At 34.3% G+C, this 27,011-nt stretch overlaps 6 protein-coding genes and 2 pseudogenes across 8 annotated transcripts; 7 read left to right on the top strand and 1 right to left on the bottom strand.

Moving 5' to 3' along the window:
- Positions 1 to 169: 169 nt before the first annotated feature.
- On the top strand, positions 170 to 1,975 carry LOC112539560 (acetylcholinesterase-like; annotated as a pseudogene).
- A 1,987-nt stretch (positions 1,976 to 3,962) lies between these two features.
- Positions 3,963 to 5,355, top strand: LOC149094137 (acetylcholinesterase-like; annotated as a pseudogene).
- A 1,195-nt stretch (positions 5,356 to 6,550) lies between these two features.
- LOC107368977 (acetylcholinesterase-1-like) lies at positions 6,551 to 8,699 on the top strand. The gene is made up of 3 exons (XM_015936889.3): positions 6,551 to 8,063; positions 8,136 to 8,317; positions 8,400 to 8,699. The coding sequence occupies exons 1-3, from the start codon at positions 6,589 to 6,591 to the stop codon at positions 8,438 to 8,440; spliced, it is 1,698 nt and encodes a 565-aa protein (XP_015792375.2). The 5' UTR covers positions 6,551 to 6,588; the 3' UTR covers positions 8,441 to 8,699.
- Positions 8,700 to 9,115: 416 nt separating this feature from the next.
- Positions 9,116 to 11,473, top strand: LOC107368976 (acetylcholinesterase-1-like). 2 transcript variants are annotated; one of them, XR_016198421.1, is made up of 3 exons: positions 9,116 to 10,750; positions 10,820 to 11,001; positions 11,103 to 11,473. XR_016198421.1 is itself a non-coding variant. In XM_015936887.3 (3 exons), the coding sequence occupies exons 1-3, from the start codon at positions 9,212 to 9,214 to the stop codon at positions 11,123 to 11,125; spliced, it is 1,740 nt and encodes a 579-aa protein (XP_015792373.2). In that variant the 5' UTR covers positions 9,116 to 9,211; the 3' UTR covers positions 11,126 to 11,473. The 2 variants fall into 2 exon arrangements, 1 of the variants encoding a protein (XP_015792373.2); XM_015936887.3 differs by having other exon boundaries at positions 9,116 to 10,746.
- A 1,097-nt stretch (positions 11,474 to 12,570) lies between these two features.
- Positions 12,571 to 18,252, top strand: LOC107368931 (organic cation transporter 1). Its single transcript, XM_015936821.3, has 7 exons — positions 12,571 to 13,276; positions 15,273 to 15,376; positions 15,682 to 15,836; positions 15,963 to 16,131; positions 16,208 to 16,334; positions 16,728 to 17,416; positions 17,966 to 18,252. The coding sequence occupies exons 1-7, from the start codon at positions 12,944 to 12,946 to the stop codon at positions 18,015 to 18,017; spliced, it is 1,629 nt and encodes a 542-aa protein (XP_015792307.2). The 5' UTR covers positions 12,571 to 12,943; the 3' UTR covers positions 18,018 to 18,252.
- LOC107368926 (uncharacterized) lies at positions 17,775 to 21,924 on the bottom strand. Of its 2 annotated transcripts, XM_015936817.3 has the most exons (4): positions 21,504 to 21,924; positions 20,514 to 21,427; positions 19,419 to 20,420; positions 17,775 to 19,310 (listed from the first exon to the last, which is right to left on the bottom strand). In XM_015936817.3, exons 1-4 carry the CDS (start codon positions 21,773 to 21,775, stop codon positions 19,030 to 19,032), a joined length of 2,469 nt encoding a protein of 822 aa, XP_015792303.2. In that variant the 5' UTR covers positions 21,776 to 21,924; the 3' UTR covers positions 17,775 to 19,029. The 2 variants fall into 2 exon arrangements, with proteins under 2 accessions (XP_015792303.2, XP_015792302.2); XM_015936816.3 differs by having other exon boundaries at positions 19,419 to 21,427.
- A 327-nt stretch (positions 21,925 to 22,251) lies between these two features.
- Positions 22,252 to 25,112, top strand: LOC107368930 (syntaxin-6). The gene is made up of 5 exons (XM_015936820.3): positions 22,252 to 22,605; positions 22,799 to 22,968; positions 23,965 to 24,355; positions 24,493 to 24,587; positions 24,811 to 25,112. The coding sequence occupies exons 1-5, from the start codon at positions 22,571 to 22,573 to the stop codon at positions 24,879 to 24,881; spliced, it is 762 nt and encodes a 253-aa protein (XP_015792306.2). The 5' UTR covers positions 22,252 to 22,570; the 3' UTR covers positions 24,882 to 25,112.
- Positions 25,113 to 25,680: 568 nt separating this feature from the next.
- On the top strand, positions 25,681 to 27,002 carry LOC107368928 (uncharacterized). The gene is made up of 2 exons (XM_015936819.3): positions 25,681 to 26,259; positions 26,389 to 27,002. Exons 1-2 carry the CDS (start codon positions 25,804 to 25,806, stop codon positions 26,731 to 26,733), a joined length of 801 nt encoding a protein of 266 aa, XP_015792305.2. The 5' UTR covers positions 25,681 to 25,803; the 3' UTR covers positions 26,734 to 27,002.
- The last annotated feature ends 9 nt before the right edge of the window (positions 27,003 to 27,011 follow it).

Genomic DNA, 27,011 nt, shown 5'->3' on the forward strand with positions numbered 1-27,011 from the left:
GAACCTCAATTTCTAAGACACTTGTAAAGATATGGATGATCATTTTAAGGTTGATTTGTTTTCTCGGCTCTAAATTATAAACAAATCCTTAATTTGATATCGGTGGTATTGCGAAGCCCATTAATGACACGGAAGGTTGATTGAATGCACAAAATTCAATTTTCAAGCAATGAGAATATTGTCTATGGAAGATTTTTTAGCAAATACCTGTAGGTACATAATTTTCAGGCAAGCAAAACACCACGATACACGCAAAAGCAACATACATGTTGTGATTTATTGCCTTTTACTCCAGCGCCAGGAGCAATAGTTCTTTGTTCTGTTCCGAAAAATCGGAATTAAGAACAAACTAGAAACAAAACGATCCAAAATCTATAACAGAATCAATATACGATCAAAAATCATCAAAAAAGCAATATACATGTTGTGTTTTATTGTTCTTGTACGTCTTGTAAGTTTACCAATTTTTGGGCATTCCTTTCGCTGAACCTCCATTGAATGAATTACGTTTTCAAAAACCAGTGCCAAAGAAACCATGGAATGGAGTGTTGAGTATGAACAAATGGGGTTCTGCTTGTATGCAGCCAATCTTCCCTGGTTTCAACACGGAACTTCCCATCAGCGAGGATTGCTTGATTCTGAATGTTTTCACAACAGAAGCTGCTTTCCAAGACAGAAAAAATGGAAAGAAAAATAAGTTACGTCCAGTCATGGTTTGAATCCATTGTGGTAGTTTCAATTTTGGTTCAGCTAATACTCCAAATCAATCTCCACACCAATAACCGGATTTAAAGATGTTATAATTGTGTCTTTGAATTATCGTTTGGGTTCTTTACGCTTCCTTCAATTACCCGAAGCTGGTGTTCCTGGTAACATGGATCTTTGGGATCAGCAGTTGACTTTGCAATTAGGTAAATATCATATTATACATTTTGGTGGAGATCCTGATGAATTAACGATTTTTGGTGAACCTGCAGGCTCAATGTCAGTTTCAGCTAACCTTGTTAGTTCAAAATCGAAAGGACTGTTCAAAAATATATTCCATTATGCCCGATGATTCTATCAATGCTATAAACCGATGCACCAAACCAGCGTTAGCCAAAAAGCTTTTCAAGCAAAATTGGTTGTACATCTAATGACTATAAATCTTGTTTATCAAATTGTCAATTCAATCAATTCCCTGCAGCTGATGAGTTAAAATTCTGGCCAACAGTTGACAGCGAATTCTTTCCAAATCATCCAGAAGAACTTGTGTCAAATCATGGCTTGGATCAGCGCATCAATGTTTTATTAGGTATTGTTGGTAATGAAGGTACAATGTTATGGTAATGTAATGGTAATGTTGTTGATGAAAGACATGGTTACTTTTCATCCATTGAATCCAGTTAACTTGACTATTCCTCACGCTAAGTACATTCTTGGCAAAATCACATTTTTCACATTTTTTCGGTAAAAATCGATCGATTTCTATTGAGAACGGTTCTAAGCGTCATTGTCAGCTGATGACTCTGATGCCATTCGGTTAGCTGTTGCTCAAGTACTTGATGACTAAATTCTTACTTGTCCGACTTATGCATTTGGTTGAGACTCGATCGCTAGTGTTGTTTCAAATGTTTATGGTCATGTTCAAACGCAGAGGTCATCTCACGCTGTTTTACCGGTCTCTAATCAAGCTAAATGGATGTCTAATGTTGCTTCTCACGCTGACACTTTTCGCATGGTTTTTGGTCACCCATTTACCAAACATGATAAATTAAAAAATGAAGACGTTGTTTGTCATTTCTCATGATTGACATTCAGACGCAATTTGCCAAAGATGGGTTAGTGAATTCATTTTTATCATTTTTGTTTTTCTTCATTCGATGCAATAATTGATCTTCTCTGAAACAGTAAACCACAATAAATCTCTTCCCGAGAATGGTTGCCCTGGAACGCAAGTGATTCTATTTCTTACCATACTTTGGTCTAAACTCTGAATAAAATAGGTTTGATTGAAACCAAATCGGTTGAATTTTTTATTAAAAATTGACCTTCCCACTCGAAAAAAAGCCCAATATTGATTCTGAAACAGGTATTAAATTTTATTCTAAAGCATAACTTGGGTGTGGTGCTACACACTGAACAAAATACGTTTGCACCAAAAATAAATTCCATTTAGAACCATCTTAAATCAGTTGAAATCACTTTATTGTTAGAATTAGAAAAACATTAAGAGCCTGATACACTCTGTTACATAATTCGGCATAATTTGGTTAAATGGAGCAATGGGCCTCAATAGTGATTACAAAGAAAATTAGAATAATAAGAGTAGTTCTTAATGGTATACTAATAGAGGGTAGGGCACACAGGAATCAACAGCCAGTTGTATTGAAAATCAACTCTGTTAGCTAAGAGAGAAGCATGACGTAACAATGAAGGACACCTCTGCGAATGAGTATGATGGCTTTCAGCGAGTGTAGAAGGACAACTAGCACATCGTCGTAATCCAGGAAAACGCTGAAACGGACATTCGCCATCATGAGGACCACCACAAGTGATGCACTTAACATTGCCAGAAGTACACTGATCAGTAGAATGATCGTATGAGTAACAGCGAGAACAACATACAAGTCCTAGATCATCATATATAAGAGCGGTTCTGTTAAAAAACACAATTCTTCCCTCAGAATTCAGTAACCGATTACGATTCTGTTGACTAACAGCTAGAGTAATACGCGTGTCCTCATTAGGCCCGAGTCGAATATCCGTAACACGCGTTACACCATCGTTCACCAAATGGTTCATTCTAATCAAAGTATTAGTGAAACCGGGTAAATTGTTGTTGTCCGTAGGTGAACGTGCGAAGAAGTACATCCGAGCTGGACGCAACACAGGATTTGACACAGTCCAAGTAGGCTGGTGTGAATTAATTAACAACGCTATTTCTGGCTTGTATCGATTATTAAATACTCCAATGGTAGTATACTCACGTTGGTACATTACATAAGAAACTTTTCGGTATGAGTTGGGCAGTCTGTTTAGAATTAACTCAAGGTGAAGCTGTGTCTCGATGTTAGGGTCGTTAATGCCACCAGGTAAATTGGAAACATTGAGCTCACATAGTCGGGGATTACCCTTATTACATATCCACCCATTACGTGTAGCTTGCATTTCTCGACGAAGAGTACGTAATATTGCACGCTGCTGGAGAAGTTGCTGATTACCAGATGGTACATGAGCTAAGGCCATGACGGTGAATGAAAGTAGTAGGATAAATAATTAATAAAAGTTTTGGAACAATAAACGCAAAAAAAACTTAACTGTTCAAAGGGTCAGAAATTGATGATCAATTTTACAAAAATTTAGAACAAATCTCAGGATGGCGTGTGTGATACGTTAAAATAAAAATGTCAAGCTAACTTGAATTGTAGCTTCACTTAACCAGGTAGTGAGACATAAACTGAGAATTAAAACTGCAATTGAATAGAGTTAATACACTAGTGAGGATGTAACTAATTGTTTTTTCTACTCTCTGGTTGTCTACGTTGGATTGAACTTTGAACGCAAAGTTTGTTTTGGATAAAAATTAGCCATAACATTTTTACCCTAAAGTCTATCAGCGATGTCTTTATCTTAATAGACCTATCAGATTATCTAATTGCAGTTTAAAAAAATTTCCGTTGTAACTTTCGCAATTTTGTTTGTTATGATACTGTTTAAACTTTTCTCTTGCTAACTGCTAAAGTTGCTAATAGTTTGTTATAAGTTCTCAGAAATAAACATGTTATCAATGATCATTCTGGCTTTTTACATCTGCTATCTGATCTGTAACATTAACGATTTCAGCAAAAACTAGATAAAAAAGACAGAGAAAGGAAAGAAAGCGAAAAAATTGACACGGCTTATTACAACTACCTTTGGACTGCTTATGTTTGTACCATATATCCTTTGATGTGTGCTTTTGATATTAAAATAGTTGTGCTATGCTTTTGTCTGATTTTTATGTTATTCTATCATTGCTATGTCCGTACTATAGTATACTGACATTATCTTCATGATCAATAAAAGGTACTACAGTTGTCTTTGGAGTTGATAAAGTTTACCAATTTTTGGGGATTCTGTTCGCTGAACCACCATTGAATGAATTACGTTTTCAAAAACCAGTGCCAAAGAAACCATGGAATGCAGTGTTGAGTGTGAACAAATGGGGTTCTGCTTGTATGCAGCCAGTCTTCCCAGGTTTCAACACGGAGCTTCACCTTAGCGAAGATTGCTTGATTCTGAATGTTTTCACAACAGAAGCTGCTTCCAAGACAAGAAAAAAATGGAAAGAAAAATAAATTACGTCCAGGCATGGTTTGGATCCATGGTGGTGGTTTCAATTGTGGTTCAGCTAACACTGCAAGTCAATCTGACGGTACACCAATAACCGGCTTAAAAGCTGTTATAATTGTATCTATTAATTATCGTGTGGTGGAGATGCAACGAAGTAATGATTTTCGGGGAATATGTGGGCTCAATGCCAGTTTCACCTCACCTTGTTAGTTTACCATCACAAGGATTGTTTAACAACGCCATTATGCCCGATGATTCTATCAATGCTATAAACCGATGCACCAAACCAGCGTTAGCCAAAAAGCTTTTCAAGCAAAATTGGCTGTACATCTAACCAATAAAGCTCATGATTATCAAATTATCGATTTGGACGATTCCCTGAAGCTGATGGGTTATTATTCTAGCCAACAGTTGACGGTGAATTCCTTCCGAATTATCCAGAAGAACTGGTTTCTAACCATACAGTGGATTCAAATGCTAATGTTTGTTGGGTACTGTTGGTAATGAAGGTGCAGTAATGTTGTTGATGAAAGACATGGTTACTTTTCATCCACTGAATCCAATTAACTTAACTATTCCTCACGCTAAGTACATTATCAGTAAACTTTTCGTTAAAAAGCTGATCGATTTCTATTCAGAACGGTACTTAGCTTCATTGCCTGCTGATGACTCTGATGCCATACGGTTAGCTGTTGCCCAAGCTCTTGGTGACACAATTCCTATTTGTTCGACTTATGCATTTGGTCGAGATTTGATCATGGACATTCAGACAAAAATTGGTTTGTATATTTATATCCATCATTTTATTTATTTCAATATTCCTTATTTCATCTTCTCTTTTCAAATAGTAAGCCTCCACAAATCTCTCACCGAGAATGGTTGCCCTAGAACTTAATAATACTGTCAGAGCATTTCTGGTGCTTCAAGAGTAATTAGGTTTGATTAAATGGAGAGTGAAGTAGTAGTACAAATTCACTTTCACTCAACGCGAAGGAAATTATTGTAACATGTAAAAGAGTTAACTATTGATTGATAAACAAGATAAATGGACAACAGTTATGTAGTTAGTCACATTGATATCCATGGTTAAAGATTGCCTTCAATAATATTCGCGATTCCCCAAGAGTGGAAATCTTTAAGTGAACAATTGAATTTGATCCAGAGTCTTTCGATATGGTATCATTTACACTTTTGGAAGCATCTAACATTATTAACCTCCTATAAGATGAGCTTTCTTCATCATCTATGTGTGTCTTGAAAGTAGGTTAGACATGCCAAAAGTTGGGTACCAAATAAGATGCTTCTGGCCATTGGCGGTTAAGTGATGTTGTCGGCTCTTGTAGGTCTTCCTCTGGAGATTGGATTTGATGAATTAGTTATAACTGCATCTGTAAGCAATCGTGAGGACAAGAAACACGAATAAGATAAATTGGCTGAATTGAGAACTATGATCACAGTTGGAATTTTGCATATTATTCTCAATTTCCGTGTTTTGACTCAAAATCTCTGTTGAGATATATTCTTACCAATACTTAAGTAATTCATATTTACGCTCATCATTGTTTTACTGGACAAAATGCACAAAATTCAATTTTCAAGCAATGAGAATATTGTCTATGGAAGATTTTTTAGCAAATACCTGTAGGTACATAATTTTCAGGCAAGCAAAACACCACGATACACGCAAAAGCAACATACATGTTGTGATTTATTGCCTTTTACTCCAGCGCCAGGAGAAATAGTTCTTTGTTCTGTTCCGAAAAATCGGAATAAAGAACAAACTAGAAACAGAACGATCCAAAATCTATAACAGAAGCAAAAAAAGTTCTTTCACGTGATCAGACGAGGAATCCATGACAAAAATGAGTGTTTAAAGTAACCCATAGCCACAAGAGGGGCTCAAATCAAACCCTATTTCAGTGCAACACTAGTGAACTCATAATCAAATGATAATGGCTTAATTTTTTCCAGACACAGACGAGTTTCTAGCTACAACAACTTTTTAGATAACTACATTGCAGCTTATTATGGATTGGGAGATCTCGGGAGATTTTATCAAGTGTTTTCCAATTAACAGCAACCAAAGTGTGCACTAAGAATGAGAAGGAAGATTTTATCAAAATACATCGGAGCTGTTCAAAGAGGAGCAAGAGATAGCACGACGAGGTAAAGGGTGAGAAATGAGATAAGGGCTAACTTAAATTACTCTTTGGAGCTGTTTGAAGAGAGACATCAATTATTGCATTAGCCAGCGACTGTTTACAAGCTATTACAATGAAGTTAACATCAGTTATTTTCCTTTTCCTTTTCATTCTTCAGTTATCTCATCAAACAATATCAGAAAATGTAGAGCCTGAATTAACATTATCTTCAGGATCAATAAGAGGTACTTCAGTTGATTTTAGAGGTGTTAAAGTTTACCAATTTTTGGGGATTCCGTTCGCTGAACCACCATTGAATGAATTACGTTTTCAAAAACCAGTGCCAAAGAAACCATGGAATGGAGTGTTGAGTGTAAACAAATGGATGCAAATATATTGTATGCAGCCAGTCTTCCCTGGTTTCAACATGGAGCTTCCCATCAGCGAAGATTGCTTGATTCTGAATGTTTTCACAACAGAAGCTGCTTTCCAAGACAGAAAAAATGGCAAGAAAAATAGTTTACGTCCAGTCATGGTTTGGATCCATGGTGGTGGTTTCAATTTTGATTCAGCTAACATTCCAGGTCAATATGATGGTACACCAATAACTGGATTGAAAGATGTTATAATTGTATCTTTGAATTATCGTTTGAGTTCTTTGGGTTTCCTTCATTTGCCCGAAGCTGGTGTTCCTGGTAATATGGGTCTTTGGGATCAGCAATTAGCTTTAAAATGGGTTAAAGATAATATTGAACATTTTGGTGGAGATCCTAATTCAGTAACGATTTTCGGTGAATCTGCAGGCTCAATGTCAGTTTCAGCTCACCTTGTTAGTCCACAATCGAAAGGACTGTTCAAAAACGCAATCATGCAAAGTGGCTCTATTTATGATATAAACCGATGGACTCAGCCAGGGTTAGTCAAAAACTTTTTAAGCAAAATTGATTGTACCTCCGACGACTACAAATCATGTTTATCAAATTATCGATTTGGACAATTTCCTGAAGCTGATGGGTTGTTATTCTGGCCAACAGTTGACGGTGAATTCCTTCCAAATCACCCAGAAGAACTCGTTTCTAACCATGGAGTGGATCCTAATGTTAATGTTCTATTGGGTGCTGTTGGTAATGAAGGAGCAGTAATGTTGTTAATGAAAGACATGGTTACTTTTCATCCATTGAATCCAGTTAACTTGACTATTCCTCACGCTAAGTACATTATCGGTAAACTTTTCGGTAAAAAGCTGATCGATTTCTATTCAGAACGGTACTTAGCTTCATTGCCTGCTGATGCCTCTGATGCCATTAGGCTAGCTGTCACCCAAGCCCTTGGCGACACAATTCTTACTTGTCCGACTTATGCATTTGGTCGAGATTTGATCGCTAGTGGTGTTCCAAATGTTTATGGTTATTTTCAAACGCAGAAGCCAACCCAAGCTCTTGTACCAGAATTTAGTCAAGCTGGATGGATGACTAATATTGCTTCTCACGCTGACGATATTCCAATGGTTTTTGGTTACCCTTTTATCAAACTTGATAAATTCAATAATGAAGATGTTGTTTTGTCATTTCTCATGATTGACATTTGGACAAAGTTTGCCAGAGATGGGTAAGTGAATTTATTTTATCATTTTAGCTGCTTCTTCATTTAATATTCATAAATTGTTATTCTCCTTCACAGTAAACCACCACAAATCTCTCACCGAGAATGGTTGCCCTGGAACTTAAGCGGTTCTACTCCTTATCCCAGTATGGTTCTCAACTCCAACAAAATTGGTTTGATTGAAACCAAATCTGTTGAATTTTGTATTCAAAATTGGCCTTTCCCACTCGAAAAACAATACAACCTGAATTCTGAAACAGGTAAGTCTAAAGCATAACTTTGAATTATTGACTCCCAATGGCTCATAACTCCTTTTTCAATGGACTTTTCATTCTTTAACAGGAGTCTATGCCAAGATGGTGGAAGATCATGACGAGCTTTAATGGTTTTGCTAGTGAATGATCACCACCTTCGAACAACTTTCAGAATCTATTTTTTATCAATCATGTTGTTTAACTTCTGCTTGGGCTTCAAAGGGCTCATTCTCTTTGAATGGAATCAAATTATCTGGTATTTGATCTATAACTGATGGACTCAGTCGGGGTTGACGTTGGGCATCTAACGACTATAAATCATGTTTATCAATTTGTCAATTCCTTGATCAATTCAATTCATAGACTTAAAGAGTTCATATTCAGTTAACTTTCCAAGTCCTAATCTATCAATACTAGCTCATTCAGCATATCTTTTCAATGCTTAACATTTCTTATCGCAACTAATTAGAAAATAAAAATAATTTAATAATTTTGAATGATAATAGATAGCAATAGTAAATGTAAAAGCAATGATTCGGAACTAAGAAAAACCTAGAAACAGAACGAAAAACAAAGTTCTTTCGTGATTAGACGAGGAATCCATGAGGAGAATGAGTGCCGGAAGTAACCGTTAGCCAGGAGAGTTATTCAAATTAAACTCCATTTCAGTGCAACACTTGTGAACTCATAATCAAGTGATAATGGCTTAACTTTATCCAGACAGAGACGAGTTTTAAGTACAACAACTTTTTAGATAACTACATTGCAGCTTATTATGGATTGGGAGATCTCGGGAGATTTTATCAAGTGTTTTCCAATTAACAACAACCAAAGTGTGCACTAAGAATGTGAAGGAAGATTTTATCGAAATAATTCATAAATCAAAGTCGAAGAGTATAAATGTTAGAAGAGGTAGAGAAGACGTCAATTATTGCATTTGCCAGCGACTGTTTACAAGCTACAATGAAGTCAACATCAATTATTTTCCTTTTCCTTTTCATTCTTCAGTTATCTCATCAAACAATATCAGAAAATGTAGAGCCTGAATTAACATTATCTTCAGGATCAATAAGAGGTACTTCAGTTGATTTTAGAGGTGTTAAAGTTTACCAATTTTTGGGGATTCCGTTCGCTGAACCTCCATTGAATGAATTACGTTTTCAAAAACCAGTGTCAAAGAAACCATGGAATGGAGTGTTGAGTGTGAACAAATGGGGTTCTGCTTGTATGCAGCCAATCTTCCCTGGTTATAACACGGAGCTTCACCTTAACGAGGATTGCTTGGTTCTGAATGTTTTCACGACAGAAGCTGCTTTTCAAGATAAACAAAATGGCAAGAAACATAAGTTACGTCCAGTTATGGTTTGGATCCATGGTGGTAGCTTCAATTATGGTTCAGCTAACACTCCAGATCAACATGACGGTACACCAATAACCGGATTAAAAGATGTTATAATTGTATCTATTAATTACCGTTTGGGTTCTTTGGGTTTCCTTCAATTACCTGAAGCTGGTGTTCCTGGTAATATGGGTCTTTGGGATCAGCAATTAGCTTTAAAATGGGTTAAAGATAATATTGAACATTTTGGTGGAGATCCTAATAAAGTTACAATTTTCGGGGAATCAGCAGGCTCTATGTCAGTTTCAGCTCACCTTGTTAGTCCACAATCGAAAGGATTGTTCACAAATGCCATTATGCAAAGTGGTTCAATCTATGACTTGGATCGATGGACTCAGCCAGGCTTAGTCGCAAACTTTACTAGCAAGATTGGCTGTATATCTGACAACTATAAATCATGTTTATCAAATTATCGATTTGGACAATTCCCTGAAGCTGACAGGTTGACATTCTGGCCAACAGTTGACGGCGAATTCCTTCCTCACCGTGCAGAAGAACTGGTTTCTAACCACACAGTTGATCCTAATATCAATGTTTTATTGGGTACTAATGCTAATGAAGGTGCTTTCATGTTGTTGATGAAAGACATGGTTACTTTTCATCCATTGAATCCAATTAACTTGACTATTCCTCACGCTAAGTACATTTTTGGCAAACTTTTCGGTAAAACATTGATCGATTTCTACTCAGAACGATACTTAGCTTCCTTGTCAGCTGATGACTCTGATTCCATTAGGCTAGCTGTCACCCAAGCTCTTGGTGACTCAATTTTTACTTGTCCGACTTATGCAACTGGTCGAGATTTGATCGCTAGTGGCGTTCCAAATGTTTATGGTTATGTTCAAACACAGAAGCCAACCCATACTCTTATTTCAGTCTCTGGTCAAGCTAAATGGATGTCTAATATTGCTTCTCACGCTGACACTTTCCCCATGGTCTTTGGTCACCCATTTAACAAACTTGATAAATTCAAAAATGAAGATGTTGTTTTGTCATTTCTCATGATGGATATTTGGACAAAATTTGCCAAAGATGGGTCAGTGAGTTCTTATTCATCATATATTTTTTTCTTTATTCAATGCACTAATTGACCTTCTCCTTTGGCACAGTAAGCCGCCACAAATCTCTCATCAAGAATGGTTGCCCTGGAACCTAAGCGATCCTATTCCTTACCCCACTATGGTTCTTAACTCCAACAAAATTGGTTTGATTGAAACTAAATCTGCTGAATTTTGTGCTAAAAATTGGCCTTTCCCACTCGAAAATTATTACAGTATGGATTCTGAGTCAGGTAAGTTTTATTCTAAAGCATAACTTAGAATTGTATTCAGAATTGTTAACACCGAATGACGCATACCGCCTTTATAAATGAATTTTTTATTTTTGCAACAGGAGTCTATGCCGAGATCGAGTAAGATCTTTAATGATTTTTCTGGTGAATGATCGTTACTTTCGAACAACTTTCACGATTTAATTTCTTAACAATTATCAATCATGGGCTTCTTAAAGACTCATTCTCTTTGAATGGTATCAATTTATCTGGCATTTGATCTCTAACTGATGGACTCAGCCGGGCTTGACGTTGGGCATCTAACGACTATAAATCATGTTTATCAATTTGTCAATTCCTTGCCAGTCCTTGAAGCTGATGGATTAACATTCATGACTCTAACCATTGAATTTCGCATTTGCCTAAAATATAATTTAAATATTCCAATTTTTTTGTTAATTTTTTAATAAACTATTAAAACAATAATACAAAATTGCATATTTCATTCCTTCTAACTTATCCAACTCACTTAACTTAGATTGAATGCAAAACTTTTATAATTTGGGGTTCGACTTAAAGAGTTCATATTAAGTTAACTTTCCAAGTCCTAATCTATCAATACTAGCTCATTTAGCATATCTTTTCAATGCTTAACATTTCTTATCGCAATTAATTAAAAAATACAAATAATTTAATAATCTTGAATGATAATAGGTGGCAGTAGTAAATGTAATAAGCAATGATTCCGCAATAATGAGCATTGAATTAGTATTATAAATTGATTGAATTCAAATTCGGAAAATTTTGAAATTTTATTAAATATAAATTACATTTTCATCTTCAAATCACACAAATTTTTTAAATTACAAAACATTTTAACGTCTTTCTAGGTTTATATTAAATATTAGGTTTTATTTATGTCCAAATTTAGCTTACATTTCGTTCATAACGATATAACAATTTCTGGTTGCACAGCTTTTCAAGGAAATCGGGAATCGTGTGATCAAATAATACTTTCAGAGTTTTTCTGGTGTTTCGAGAGCAATTAGGTTTGATTAAATGCAGAGAGAAGCTTTAGTGTAAATTCAGATTCAATTCAGTCATTCAGTTGAATCAGTGATTAATGACCAAAAAATGACATTAACTGTTGTAAATAAATGGATAATTAATAAACAAATACCCATCTATTGCATCCAAATAGAAAGGTAAATGGAACATATTTTGCCATCGAATGTGAAAATTTTAAAAATATGGCAAATTACATTATAAATTGTAAATACTGAGGAAAGCAAATAATATCAATAAAAATCAATCAAAACCGTTGTGCTAAAAATGGGTTGTGAGCTGGTTGAGTATCCTCGCTTTGTGGGTAAACTTGAAGAGGCAAATGTAAAGCATTTGAAATTGATTGAAGACTAAATAAAAATGAAAGGATAATTGTAAGAAGGAAGAGAAAGAGATTTCGCTTTTTTTATCGAGATCACAATGATGATAAGTTTGAAGATGAAAGAAAAAAGTTGAAACACTTGTGATCCTGACTGATATAGTTGTACCAACTTGATCACCATTTGAAGAGCTACAGTTTTTGTTTTCACGGTTTTAGTTTCACTTTTCATCTCAAATTGTTAACAAACATACGTAAATACATTTTGTTTATCCGTTGAAGGTCAGTAAAATTGTCGTCAACGTTTACAGCGTTTTATGTAATAAGGAAATCCATTGTATTGTCAAGTGAACAATTGAACAAAAGTGTTGAAGAGCTGAAACTGCAAATGATAAAGGCTTGTCCAACAAGTGTTTAAAAGCACCAAAAAGGTCCGACTGTAAATATTGTGATTTTGCGTCAGTTTTTGTGACTCGTCATCAGCTTATAAACAATTTAAACAGTTGTTTGGAGTGAAACCATGAAAATAAGTGTTTACTGTAATTAGAAGGATTTTTTGTTCGGTGAAAAGGAAGCGAAATGGAGTTTGAAGATATTCTGGTTAAAGTGGGTGAATATGGACGTTACCAGCAATTTTTTGTCTACCTTTTTCTGGTTCCAGCAGCCTTCATCACTCCCTGGTTAAGCATGACCACAATATTTATGGTCTCGAGTCCAAACCATGTGTGCACTCATTATGTTGATTCACGTAATTACACCGATATTCAGCTTGATTCACTGTTTGCTTCATCCAACTTTACCGACAATGATAAATGTTTCACTTCGGTAAACACTTCAGCTACCTCGTTAACCAATAAATGTGACAAATGGATATTTGATAAAACCAATTACCATGAAACTTTTGTTACTCATGTAAATATATTAAGTATTTTTTTCCTTCTTATTTGATTAACCATTCAATTTAAAGTGTTTCTCTTTCAAGACTAACCTGTAAATTTTACCAGGCTTCAATTACAGCTGAATTATCTCTATCATGCAAGTTAACCATATTGACATAAGTTTGAAATTAACAATAGCAAATCAATCAAGTTAAACTTGTGGTAAAAAGTAGTCAACCTTTTGAATAATGGATTAACAGTCGATCGATTTATTCAACAGTCGCTTCAATCACATGCATTTCCAGAGGCAATTTCAAATTTTGCTTCTATCAGCACTTTAGGTTTGTCAAGATCAGTTACAATAAAGTATGAAATCAGTGAAACTTTTGATCCAGAACATATAACAATATTTCATTGTTTTATCGATGCCAGATGAACAATTAACAATGAAGAGACGGGAAAAACTCGAAGCAACAATCGATGAAAAGGCTTTAAAGTCTCGTTTTGTTCATTGACAAAAACATGTTACAATCAATTCAAAATGAAACAAAACCAAAATATATCCTTAGCCTCTTTCAAATTGAAAGGAATCAGAATAAAAAGCAATGAAAATTGAACAAAACCATCGTCAAAATAGTCGTTAAAAGACTGATATCTAACCAGAATTTGATTATTAATTAGTTATTTTTCGGCTTTCAAATGATTGAGGGAATGGGAATAAGAAAAAATAGGAATCGTTCAAATAACTCGATTAATTTGAGTCGAGCAAAAGTACAGAAATTTGATCTGAGATACTCTCTGTTAGATCGAACTTTTTTCACAGATTAAGTCTAATAATACCAGAAAAGTTCAGAATCAATTCACAACCAAAAAAGAACGCTTTGTCAGAAAATTATTTAAATTATAATCAAAAATTGTCTGTTTGCTCATTTGCTTTTGCTATTTTGTCTTCTGTTATTTTGGCCTTTGCTGCTTTGAATTCAAACCAAGCTATTTAAAGATTGAAATTGTGATTAATTGAAGCCATGAAACGAGTCGACCTGAGTTTATCGACATAGAAAAGAAAAGGTTCATAATTTTTAAATTGACTGAATAAAGTGTCCTTGTTCATTTCCCTTTCTATTTAATTGCGAAAAGAAAACCAATAATCTAATTAATAGCACATGGGCCCAATTGTGATAAAATGTGAGTGACTAACATCAGTTATTGCATTGACAGTTTCAAATGTGAAAATGGTTTTCCGGCTAAAATGAAGGATTCAATGAACGAGATAATTGAAGATGAACAAGAGTCACGATGAAGGCTTGTAACGAAAACTTGGGAATGAACACACAAAATGAGCGAAATAAAATTTTTTATCTTTTCAATTGAATTTAGCCTTTTAGGTTTGAGCTGTTAAATCAGTTTCATAACTCTTGCAATTGATCTTTATCCATACCATGCATATCCGTGAAGTTTATCAGCCGATAAAGGCAAAGTCAATTGCAAAAGTTGATAATCAAATGATTCAATAGCTTACAGACGCTCATCAAAGCTTATAAAGTGCCAATCTTTACAAGTACTTGCAGTTGAGATGAGACTGAGTTATCTTCATTGATAGAAATGAAAACCTGATGATGAACAATTTTATCTCCCAACATCTCATCGTGAAAAATTTCCTAACAAACTATTGGACATTTGGATGTCAATTATTTTTCCTACAATCAGTTTTCATCAATTCAATATTTCAATCTTTTCTTCTCATGAAATGTTTCTTTTTAATAACTAAATTACTTTCGATGTTTTTATGGAATGTAAATATTTACTTGATATTTGATCGTTGTTTGATCATCAGGATAAAATTTCTGAATAAATGTCAATATTTTTCAAGGAACCAAATGAATCAATTGAGGAATTATTACTAATAATTTATCAGACATAAAAATAAATATAAAATTCAGCTGTGATTGTTTAAAAGCTTGGTAATGTGAAGAATGAGAAAAGGGTAAATTTTCATTGGAATAATCAAATTTTCTTTCTAATTATTTCAGAATAGTTTAGTCTGTGATAATGATCATTTGGTGGGAACGGCATTGGCAGTGATCAGTTTGGGTCAGCTTGTTGGTACACCGACTTTGGGTTACGTTGCTGATCGGTAAATATGCTTATCAACTTATCAAGTTAAACCCTTCAACAAACCAGACTTGGTTTGCCCTTTTTAAGACTAAAAGTCTGGTTAACCCAAAAATTGTTGCAAGACAATTGAAAGTCTTGCCATTTTGTCTGGGAAAAACGCTCGAACTGGTGTTATAAGTCGACTCTAGTTGGTCTAGGTTTTATTTAATCGCTAAGCATGATAGATAAGTATGGAGTGTTGAAGGATTAATAGCGATAATTTACAATTGAAGTAATGAACAAGTTTTACGATAAATTTGTTTACCTTTCTCTTTTGGATTTCAGATTTGGTAGGAAAATTGCTTACATGATTGGAATCACTTTAAGTTTCATATCAACTCTATCACCAACCCTGCTTAAAGGTGTACTGCCATTCATTTTATTACGATTTGTTCATGGTTTGGCAACCAATGCTTGTTACCAAATGCCTTTAGTTCTTGGTAAGACAATTAGACACTTTTTTACAGCGAAAATCAAACGCACTTTATTCCGAAGAGATGAGAGTCGCAAAAATTGTTGTTAAGGTTGTTAAGGTTGCTTTCTTGTTTTCTTACCTTTGAGAATAGCAATTGAAATCATGGGACCGCAAGGACGAACCAAAATGTCACTTATATCGAGCATTTCATTTGCTTGTGGATTAGCAACTCTTCCCTTGGCTGCTTATTTAACTGCTCATTGGTATTACATGAGTCTAATTTCAACTGTTGTTGTTTCATTTGCACTGGTAATGTCAAGGTAATGTTTGGTTAAAGTGACAAAAATCAAACTCAACCTTTTCAAATTGAGTTTTATAAATCTATCTGATTTACAGATTAATTCCCGAATCACCAAGATGGCTCATTTCAGTTCAGCGATATGGTAAAGCTTATAGCATATTATCAAAGGTTGCAAAAACAAATGGAATCCAAGTTGATGAACGATTGATTCTCGATATAAGGGTAAGTCATTTGGTCATTGGGTTAGCTGGAAATATTGGGTTTATGAAAGCTTGAAAAAGTGAAAAGAATCTTTATTTTGACCAATTTTTGAGCAATATTGTAAGTTGTGAATTCAGGATTTTATGGAAAAGGAAAGTAGACAAGTTATCAAAGGTTTAGATAAATATTTGGAATCTATTTTTACATGAAATAACTTGGATTGAGTTTGGGTTTGATTTATTGATTTATTGCTGGAAATAACAAAAGATTTGAGTACAATAAAAAATCTGTTGAATTAAGTCAAAAATTATGGAAGAGACAAATTTTTGCGCTTCAATTGGAAATTTTTTAGGATTGAAACCCTTTTCGTGCAAGTTGAAATTGAAATTGAATTTTATTTTTAATTTCTTTTAGGAAGTTGGACGAAAGTTTGAGTCTAATAGTAAAACCGAAACTAATGAAGTAAAGGTTTTGTGCAGCCAATTTTTCAACCGTTCAATCCTCTTCATTTTGGCACTCAATGCACTCTCACTGTTGGCATCGGAAGTTGCCTACACTGGACTTCATTACAATATACGAAATTTCAAGGGAAACGAGTTTCTCAACTATTTCTTGTTGGTTTCAGTTGAACCGATTGCCTCTATTATTGGATGCCTATTGATGGACAGTCGTTTAGGGCGAAGGTGGACATTATCTTTATGCCTTGCCTGGGCAGGAATCAGTTTAACCATTTGCTCAATGATTGATCCAAGTGATTTGGTTAGAGTCGCTCTTTTCTCAATGATGGGTAAAATGGGTGCAACCATTGGTTACATAGTTTCAAGTCTTCATGGTTCGGAAATGTTGCCCACTGTGATACGTAACCAAGGACTTTCAGTTTCGTATTTCGTTCTCTCGGCTGGATCCATATTCATACCATACATTATTCATCTGGGCAAATATGGAAGCAACATTCCTCTAATTTGCATGGGAATCATTGACTTGACTGCTGCTGCTTTTAGTACTCTTCTGCCTGAAACTCAGAATCGCGTTTTACCTCAAACTGTGGAAGAATCTGAAAAGCTGGTCCAAAGTCGAAAATATTGGTCTCTCGCTCCAAAGAGGTAATCTCATTCTATATGCTTTATACAGGTCATAATGATCAACCATCAAATTGATCAACAGTTTATTTACAATTAATCTTTATGAATAAATTCCAGAAAAGATTTTAGATTTTGGATTCTCAAAAAATTAACTCAATTGTTGGTTTAAAAGGCTGCTTGTAAAGCAACAGTTGATACTTTTCCGTCTTGTTAGCTTGAAAAACTCTTGACTTGAGGCCCGACAATCAGCAAAGTTAATCCCTATCAATCATTTATTCTGTTATTTAATCACATTGAATTGAGTGAGGAAAAAAACTCGACAACTGATCGTTGATTCCGTAATGATTACAAATGATTAAAAAAATTTTCTTGCTTTGCATTGAGCTTTAAAAGGTATTTTCAGTTTAATTCTTGAGGTAAGATTGAAACAAGATTGATTGGAGTACAATTAAAACAAGACAGCCAATCAATCGAAATAAAATCCGTTTAATAATTGGTTTTCATCGAAAAATCCATTTCTTGATTTAATTTTGTTTTCTCTGCATTTTTATCGTTTCATTCGAAATCAAGTCCACCAAGGAAAGTTCACGTTGAACAAGGAGAAACTGTTGGAATCATTTGAATGTCCGATCAAAGGATTATCATATTGATGAATCATGTACGAATTAAAAGGCCTCCAAATATGTCAATTTGATTCAACATTTTCCAATGTTTCAATTCATATTTGTATTGAATTGAATTGATTTTTATAATTGAAGTTAAAATTTGCATTTCGCTCGCTTTGTAAGATCAAAATAAAATCCAAGTTTTCTATCAATCCAAATAAAAAATGATTGATTAACGGTTGAAAGCAATAATAGTTCATTGATAACAAGTTATTTACACAAGATTTACGCGAAATAAAGTAGATTTTACATGATGTTAATTGTTTGGATATTTTTCGTTAATTTCTCTCTTCTTCACTTGAGTAGCGTTCACTATTTGATCTTGATGGATGTAGAAGTCGTCCAAGATTACGCTGATTCCAAGTTACCATCTTTTAATCAAACCTAGCAAGTTTGATTGTGTCCGATATTTACGACAACCATTACCTTTTAGTGGACATTTCATGATTATTGGATTACTCAACTGAATACATATAAAAGTTAACATGACAGTTAGTATTTTGGCAACCAATGGGAAATAGAATCAAAAATTTAGTCAAGTTAAAGGTTTAACATTTTCTTTCTCAGCTCAATATCCATATTCACAATATTTACTCTTGGTCACTTGAGGTATAACAACTGGAAGATGTCCAACGTTGCATTGAAAGAGGAAAAATCCACACTTTGCCAATGATTATATGTACCAGGTAATCAGATCATTGTTCAAACTGATTACTTTCACCAGGCCCAAGACGGACTTGGTTAGTTATCGATCCGAAACAATTTATTAATCCAAATCCAGATCAGCCTTGCGTTCTCATGATTTCAACAAATCTCAACAAAATTATTTCTCCAAGTTTAGATGAAAAAATTCACTTGGAGACAAAATAATTTATTCACATTGATTGACTGATCACCCAGGTCATTTATGGATTCATCCAGGACGGATTGTATTTAAGCGTTAGAGGAGCCTCAAAATCATACTGTTTATCAAACAGGAAGGAGATCAAAATCGTCGATAACTTTTACTAATGGAACACAACAATCATCAATATTAATCACTCTAATGCTTTTAGGATCATAATAACCAGTTTCTTTCCCTTTCCATTCCCAATCTAGTTTTTGAATGGCTTGAAGGGATTCAGCTTCTCGTCGTTGCCGCAGTAACACTGACTCTTTAATCTTTTCCCATTTATCATCAATGTCTTGTAACCATTGAGAGAAAAGACGTCCATTATACCTTGATCTTGAGCCGTGGTTTTCGGTGCTTCCTGTAGAGATAGATTATATGTAAAAAATATTAGATTTCATTCATTTACAAAAAACACAATGATGAGCAAACATTGCTATAAAACAGCTAGAAGTGAATGTGTATTTACCGGTAAGTGTATGGAGATCAGTTGAAGATGCTACATTACCAGATGATATCGTAAACGATGCTCGAGCATATTCATTGGTACGAGTTGAGTTGCTATTTGAATTACTAGTTGATGAACCACTTAATAAATCACCATTGGTTGCATCGGTTTCAGGTTCAATCGTATTATATATTTCTTCATCTTTAAGAATTGTACAAAAAGATAATGGTTGACTTTGATTTGCTAATGCTAATGCTGCTCTTGTATGAACTCGTAAAACTTCTTGCTCTGCTGATAAACGCAGTTTGTCTTTTTCAATCATATGTTGCATACGCAATTTATGACGAACTTTCTCTTGTTCAATAAATAATTGATACAATTCACTTCCACTTTGTATATTCGCGGGTGGTTGACAAGGGGGTGGTAAGACCGCCGTTCCTGATATAAATAACATTTGGGATGATGATGAAGATGATGAAGTTGTGGCTGTTATCGATGATGACAATGATGATAAAGGTGGAATTTTACCCTCTAATAGGTAAGATGCCTTGTTTAAGAGATAATCCTTGAAACCTTGGGGAGGTTTAGGATGTACCGGTACCAATTGATTTCGCTTTTTATCAATTTGTTTTCTAATATTCAAATACATATGATAACAATTGTAGGAGGGCATTTGAAATTCTTTAGAGGTGGAATCTTTAGGTTGAGCAGTTGAATTGGATCCAGATCCATCAGACCCGTTATTATTTACACTTTTGGAAACATTATTATCTAAGCCTCCCGATGCGGAAGATGAAGTCGATTCATTGTCATCGTCTTCTCTGTCAATTCCACTACCTCTATCCTCTGATCTATGTGAACACGCATTAGACCCGGTAGATGAATTATTTTTAGAAAAATTAGATGAGTTTGAAGATCCTTTGTGACGGTTTTTTCTTTTCCTAGAAGATCCTTCTTTACTTGATTCTTTTCCCTCCTTGGAATTGTTCTGAGAGTCGGAACTTTCTTTGAAATCACATTTACCTGAGGAATTAGAGGTAGAAGAGGATAAGATACCTTTACGATTATCGTCTGTCTCTTGTTTGGATGAAGACGATGATGTTTCTCTGGACTCACAGTTTTTATTTTGTTGCTGTTGTGCAGCTCTTTGACTACTCCGTGTAACACGCCCGGACGAGGAAAAATTAGAAGTGGATGATAGGTGCTGATTTGAGGAGGAAGAAGAGGAAGAAGCTGATGTAGTTGCTGTTGTAGAGGTGGTTGTTGAGGAAGACATATTAGATGCAGATGGTGAGGAAGAATATGAGGAATTTTTTGCTGTAGATTCATCTCCTTTCGAGTCTTCATTAGAATTTGAGACTGATGAAGTGGATACTACGTAAGATACATTTTTAGAGGTTATAGAGTTGGATACTGCACCATTGGATGAGGTAACTTTTTGATTTTCAACATTTGATGATGATGTTGAAGGCAAGGAAGAAGATGATCCATTACCGGCTAGTGATGAAATAACAATTTTTAAAGGCGGCACTTTGGGTGCACTATAACTATGGTCACCTTGGTTAATTAAAGCAGGATTAATATTACTACTGGTAGAACTACTATTAATACCATTGTTACCACCATTGCTAGAATTATTATCTTTACTGGAAGTTGTTAATACTGTCATGGTTGTTGCTCCCGATTTAACACCATTAGAATTCGATGCAGAAGAAACGTTAGTATCTGCATTTGTTGTACTTTGAGCAGCATCTGATGTTGTTGACTCTGAGGGTGCTTCAAAAGTGCTAGTCGGAGCAGATGGTGTTGTATCTTCATCTTCAGTTTTATGGTCAATAACTAAGTCTTCTTCACCTGATGAAGAGCTGCTTGAATGCTGTTTACGTCCAGCCGCTGAACTATTGATTGATGATGAGCTACTACTACTACTGCTACTATTAGAGCCCACTTTAGATTGGTGATGGTGATGGTGGTGATGATGATGATGGTGGTGGTGGTGATGGTGCTTTTTACCAACTTTATTTTGATTTCTAAACAATGGAGAATAAAATTGAAACAGAAATATTAGAGAAAGTAAATAATTGATCAAAATATTTATCAACTTGCCTTCCTTTAACAGATTGCTGCTGATTGGTTTTCTGAAATTTTTTTGGTGGTTCTGAGGATGAGTCTTGCTTATCATCACTTTTGTTTTTGACTTTAACCCCGCTGTTTCCGGAACTGGTGGATGTCGAAGGAGTAGTTACAGTTGAAGTTGTGATAGTAGTAGTTAAATTATTGGCGGTGGTTGATGTTGTTGGTGTGGATGATGGAGCTGCTGATGATGTCTCTTCACCACTTCTTGAATCCACCTGGACAGAGTGATCAGTGTCAGTCATATTTCCCTATCGATGAAATGGTGGCTAGGTTGTTTCCTAAAGGGAGGCCCAGCAATGGTCAAACAGCAATAATTAAGATAAACCTAATTTCTTCTCACTAATTCAAAGAGATTAATCCTTTAAGACTTTTTAATACGCTGATCCCCAGTAAACCAGCTTAAGGTTATGAACAAAGATAAAATTTGGAAAAAAATTGTTGCAAAAAATTTCATTAGATGGCAGTTCTAACATTCAAATTATCAATGAAAATCGACATTTATTTTCATTATTACTTTAAATCAATTTAATTTTGATAGTTTAATTAAGTTTATTTCAAGAAACATTCCTTACATTGAACAAATCCATACATTTCTATTGATATTTTGAACCACGCAATTAAATAAAAGATAATTAATGTTGATAGAATCGATTTTGATGAATCGATCTTCGCAAATGGCTCCATCTGAGATTATCAAGGTTAGGAGTTATTGTTTTTTTATGCAACAACACTTTGAAATTGTCATGTAAATTGTTTTATCGCCAATTATTTGTGTTTTTTAATTTGTTTTTACCTGTTTATTAGTTAATTTGAATTACAATCTATCCAATTTTAATGTAACATCCATCGAAAATTGTTATAACTAGCATTTATCACCATATTAAGTGACCATTTGGTTGGAAGTTTGTGCATCGCATTTATTCAAAGCAAATTCACAGCCAACATTAATCAAGCCATACTTTCGTCTTCAACACTATTACCGTTTTCCTCAATTTTTTATTTTATTTAACCCAAATTTCAATTAATAATCAGCAAATATGTCCAATGAAGATCCATTTTTCATGGTCAAAGAGTAAGTAGAGCTTGTGTTTACCTTTGCTAGACTCTTGTTTTTTCTACTCTTACACTTCTCTTTTTTCCTCTTATCTTGTTTTTATTTTTGAGTCTTGATTGTTCATTCTTGTTTAAACTACTTCCTCTTATGATTTTTCAGATATTATACCATTAACATTTAATAATTTTTCTTCGTCTTTTCTATTGTCTAGAGAGGTGCTTAATGCGCTTAATAAGTCTAGAAGTTTATACCAATGTTGGAAAGAACAGAAGAATGATCCTACAAATTGCTCCAAGGAAGATCCAAACTGGGTTTTAACTGAGTTAAAAAACAAATTACGCTCAATTGATTGGGATCTTGAAGATTTAGAAGAGGCCTTGGGTAAATATTAAATTAATCTCACTTTTGTTTCACTCATTCAAATCCATCCATTTAATTCATTAATTCATTCATTCATTCAATGGATCATCAGCATATTGACCATTTGGAGCAAACAATTGTTTTTAAACCTGCTTTTACTTTTTTTCACACTCTACTTTACTAATTCGTGTTTCTTCATAATCAGTCCGTTTATAATGAAGAAAGTGTTTTTATCCCCTTTTTCATTGATGACTCCTTCTCATTTTTTCACCGTGTTTTATTTCTTACTATTGTTTTTCATCCATTTTTCAACCATTTAACTACTCATTATTGGTCTCAAGTAGAATGACTTTAAATGAATAATTATTTCAGAATTAGCCTTCATGGTTCTGAGAAAATTTTCATGCTTTGAAGATCAGTAATTTTATCGAAGGGGTGAGATGAAACCGAATAGGTTTTAATTTCTAATGAGAAAAGTTTATTCATTTAATTTAATGAATACAATGCAATCTAGAAAATTTATTGATATTGTAATAAAATGAGTTTCTAGAAATTTATTTATTGTCTTTTATTTTGACTAACAAGTTGTAAGCATGTTTTGATCGTTATTGCTTTTAATTGCTATCCACCTCACAATTACTATCGCAGGTCTAGTCATCCCAAGATGGATGAAAAGTGGATAAGATATTAGGCAGATCAATTTGTCAAATATGACTATTTTTTGATTATTTTTAGTCTCCCTTCCATTTCGCCTTCTTCCTTTCTCTCGCCTGTCTTTCTCTTCCATCTGATAAATGACATTCTCAACAGCAGGTTTACTGTATTGTAAATAAATGATTCACTAATCATCATCATCATCATAATCGTCATGCAATTTCTCACACAATAACCAATATGGTGATGGTTCATTTCATTGTTTCCTCTCATCCTTTTATTTATTTATCGAGTCTAAATAAAAGCAAAATCATTTTTCATTTGATTAATTTTTATTTTTTCATTTTCCATAATTCATTTTAGGTATTGTTGAAAATAATTTAAAAAAGTTTAAACTGGATGCAAAAGAGATCGCCAGTAGACGTGCCTTTATCGAGGAAACCCGGGAAGAAGTTAAAGCAATGAAGGATGACATTAATGAAAACAAAAACGGAAGCAAAGACGCAGTTAAAGCCATGGCAGCTCTCCTCAATCCTAACCTTAATCTGAGTAACACGGCACCCGGCGATGGTGGTACTAGATACACAAGGTTGCAGAATGAAATAGAAAGTCCAACCCGGAAAGTATACAATCAAACCGAAATTCCGATTGAAGAAAGCCAACCATTAAGTCATCAACTTCAACAAGAACATGGTAACATGGTTATCAATGAATTAGCTTCCAACAGAATAGAGAACGCAAATGAACAAGCAGTGTATGTAAATTATCAACATCTTTCCACTCTTCTGATATATTTCTTGTTTCTGTTTCATGTCACCCTAAACTTGTTTACATGTATATCTAATTCATTTTCTCTTCCTCTTTTTTCCAATCTTAATCAATTTACTCCAGGATGTTGGATGAATTTGGACAAGATGTCGATCTTAGGGATCCAAGATTTGACACTGCATTTAAAAAAGTTGCCAAAGTTTTCCATTTTACAGAGGGTTGGTATTTTTTTTTTAATCAATATTTCACTCCTTTTTGACCATATTTCCTGGTTTATTGTCTTCTTTTAAGCCTAAATTATCTGCTCTTTCTCAATTACGCTCTTTTATTCCTGTCATTGTATTTGTTCAGCATTTATCTCCACTTGTTATCTTCTATTATTTTGTCATTGTTTTAATTTTTGTTTTTCTTTTCTTTCTTTTTCTTCCATCAAAATCTTAGGAAAGAAACGGGTTACCTTCGCAACCGCTGTTGTTGCATTTATTGTCCTGGTTGTTTTCCTTTGGCTCTGAAGTTGAATTATATTTATTATGCCCAGTCGAGTATTCATGTTCGTAGCATTTTGAGCTATCATGTCACATCATTTTAAACTGAAAGAGCACAAATTTTCCTCTTCCTACTGAGCTCTTTTTTACAATCTACTTTTTTCCTCTGCATCTTCAGAAAAAAAAACATCACAACATGGTTATCATTCGTTAGCCGTTCAATATTGAAAGCAATTATTAAATTCCGTTCCAATCTAACGCCTCATTCTTTTACATTAATTTTAATTTACATTGAACAAAAAGTTTCAAAGACAATTGTTACTGACAAGTTTGTCATAAAATGAAAAAAACTTGCTGCAACTAAAATCTTTATGATATATTTTTAGTTCTTATATAAATTCATTCAATTTACAAACAGAACAGAAGCTATTTAAATTGTAAAACAAAGCTAATCTTTTGTTTAAATAAAATATTTTCAATCATTTTTCAAAAAAATAAACAAAATGTTGATATCAGCAAAAATCAAACAATTTTTGCTTACCTAAGTTTGATTACTATGGATATAACTCAATAAATTGTATTCGCGTATTTTGTGATGAAAAGATGAAGATATGCGATTAAAAGAAGCAATATATTCAAATAATACAATGATTAGTGGATAGTTGATAAATTGTATTGAACTATTTGAAAACGATGAATTTAAAGAACGATTTCGATGAATCGTAATCATTTTTCGATCCATTGCTTTTAAAATTAAACTTGTTATTTAAAACTTGAACCAAAAATCTGAACAAATAAAGAGGGAAGTTAAGAGTAATCCTTGAGCTGTAGTGAAGTGAAGTTGCTTTCACCTGTGGTTAAAATACTTTGTTGAATAATTAATTTCAAACAACCGTTTTATAAGTGATTCATTCTGTTTAAGATAGAATTCGTTTAAACAAAAAATTTCATGATGATTAAGTTGGACAATAAAGTAGCCCTGATTACTGGTTCGAGTGATGGGATTGGAGCTGCGACAGCTCTACTTTTTTCCTCTTTGGGTGCTAAAATTGCCATTGTTGGTCGAGATGCTACGAAATTGAATAAAGTAGCTGAAGCTTGTACAGCCAACTCACCTCAGGGTTACAAACCTGTTGTGATCAAAGCTGATTTTGAGAGTGACGATGAGGTAAAACGAACTTTTGAAGAGACTATTGCTGCTTACAAACAATTAGACATTCTAGTCAATAATGCTGGTGTAGTTGCTAAAAAGCCCTTTGGAGATCCTGATGCTCTTGCTGATTACGATCGAGTTATGCAGGTTAATGTAAGAGCTGTTATACGTTTAACTGAATTGGCCAAGTCACATTTAATTGCTGCTAAGGGTGCTATTGTTAATGTTTCCAGTATTGCTGCTCTGAGATCGGTGAGTTTCATTTCCAGTTCAAGTTTCAAGTTGATTTGAGCCCTTGAAAAAATTAACAGGATGTTACTTGTTAGGCAGGAAGATGTTGATCATTTTTATATTTATAAAATTCTGTCTTTCTAATTACAGACTCCGTCATTTTGGTCCTATTGTATGTCCAAAGCTGCCTTGGATATGTTCACCAAATCAATGGCTACTCTCCTAGCTCCTAATGTTAGAGTAAATTCAGTAAATCCTGGCCCAGTACGAACCAACATACTTTCCTCAATTATGCCTGGAAACATATGGGACGAAATGGCAAAACTTCAACCCTTGCAAAGAGTCGGAGATCCATCAGATATTGCTAACACAATCGCCTTCCTCGCGTCTGATGCATCAAGAAACATGACTGGTTCAATTGTTGTTTCCGATTCTGGATCTTTGGTTGCAGACCCTCACAAGGAGTTTGCTGAGGCTGCCTTGAAAAATCTCTAGAAATTCTTGATTTGATGATTTGTTGACGAACTTGGAAAACACAACATTCAATTTCTTGCTTCAAAAATATGAATAACCTCTAACGTGATTTTGAAATCACCTTGTTAACGATAAAAATGGGTTTAATTGGGTTTATGGGTTGACTACTAACATTAATTTTAATCAAGATTGAACAAAAATTCGAGGAGACCAACTTTTTTGAGCGTTTCCATTGTTCAATTTACTATTGATAATGAATTATAAATAAAATTGGGTGCTTATTGGAAAAGAATCAAACA

Source organism: Tetranychus urticae, chromosome 2 (assembly GCF_039701765.1).
Source record: "Tetranychus urticae isolate SD_2017Ah chromosome 2, NJAU_TeUrti_SD_1.0, whole genome shotgun sequence".
Lineage (NCBI taxonomy): Eukaryota > Metazoa > Arthropoda > Arachnida > Trombidiformes > Tetranychidae > Tetranychus > Tetranychus urticae.

Bases quoted from the DNA above. Each gene is read 5' to 3' on its own strand.
- LOC107368976 (XM_015936887.3), top strand. From the start codon at position 9,212: ATGTTAGAAGAGGTAGAGAAGACGTCAATTATTGCATTTGCCAGCGAC. The intron at 10,747-10,819 runs GTCAGTGAGTTC...CCTTTGGCACAG, and splicing joins ACAAAATTTGCCAAAGATGG to TAAGCCGCCACAAATCTCTC. The intron at 11,002-11,102 runs GTAAGTTTTATT...TTTTTGCAACAG, and splicing joins CAGTATGGATTCTGAGTCAG to GAGTCTATGCCGAGATCGAG.
- LOC107368931 (XM_015936821.3), top strand. From the start codon at position 12,944: ATGGAGTTTGAAGATATTCTGGTTAAAGTGGGTGAATATGGACGTTAC. The intron at 15,837-15,962 runs GTAAGACAATTA...CTTTGAGAATAG, and splicing joins CCAAATGCCTTTAGTTCTTG to CAATTGAAATCATGGGACCG. The intron at 16,132-16,207 runs GTAATGTTTGGT...TCTGATTTACAG, and splicing joins TTTGCACTGGTAATGTCAAG to ATTAATTCCCGAATCACCAA.
- LOC107368928 (XM_015936819.3), top strand. From the start codon at position 25,804: ATGATGATTAAGTTGGACAATAAAGTAGCCCTGATTACTGGTTCGAGT. The intron at 26,260-26,388 runs GTGAGTTTCATT...TTCTAATTACAG, and splicing joins GTATTGCTGCTCTGAGATCG to ACTCCGTCATTTTGGTCCTA.
- LOC107368926 (XM_015936816.3), bottom strand. From the start codon at position 21,775: ATGACTGACACTGATCACTCTGTCCAGGTGGATTCAAGAAGTGGTGAA. The intron at 21,428-21,503 runs GCAAGTTGATAA...TCCATTGTTTAG, and splicing joins CAGCAATCTGTTAAAGGAAG to AAATCAAAATAAAGTTGGTA. The intron at 19,311-19,418 runs GTAAATACACAT...CTATCTCTACAG, and splicing joins TGATCTCCATACACTTACCG to GAAGCACCGAAAACCACGGC.
- LOC107368930 (XM_015936820.3), top strand. From the start codon at position 22,571: ATGTCCAATGAAGATCCATTTTTCATGGTCAAAGA. The intron at 24,356-24,492 runs GTATGTAAATTA...AATTTACTCCAG, and splicing joins AACGCAAATGAACAAGCAGT to GATGTTGGATGAATTTGGAC. The intron at 24,588-24,810 runs GTTGGTATTTTT...TCAAAATCTTAG, and splicing joins AGTTTTCCATTTTACAGAGG to GAAAGAAACGGGTTACCTTC.
- LOC107368977 (XM_015936889.3), top strand. From the start codon at position 6,589: ATGAAGTTAACATCAGTTATTTTCCTTTTCCTTTTCATTCTTCAGTTA. The intron at 8,064-8,135 runs GTAAGTGAATTT...TCTCCTTCACAG, and splicing joins ACAAAGTTTGCCAGAGATGG to TAAACCACCACAAATCTCTC. The intron at 8,318-8,399 runs GTAAGTCTAAAG...ATTCTTTAACAG, and splicing joins CAACCTGAATTCTGAAACAG to GAGTCTATGCCAAGATGGTG.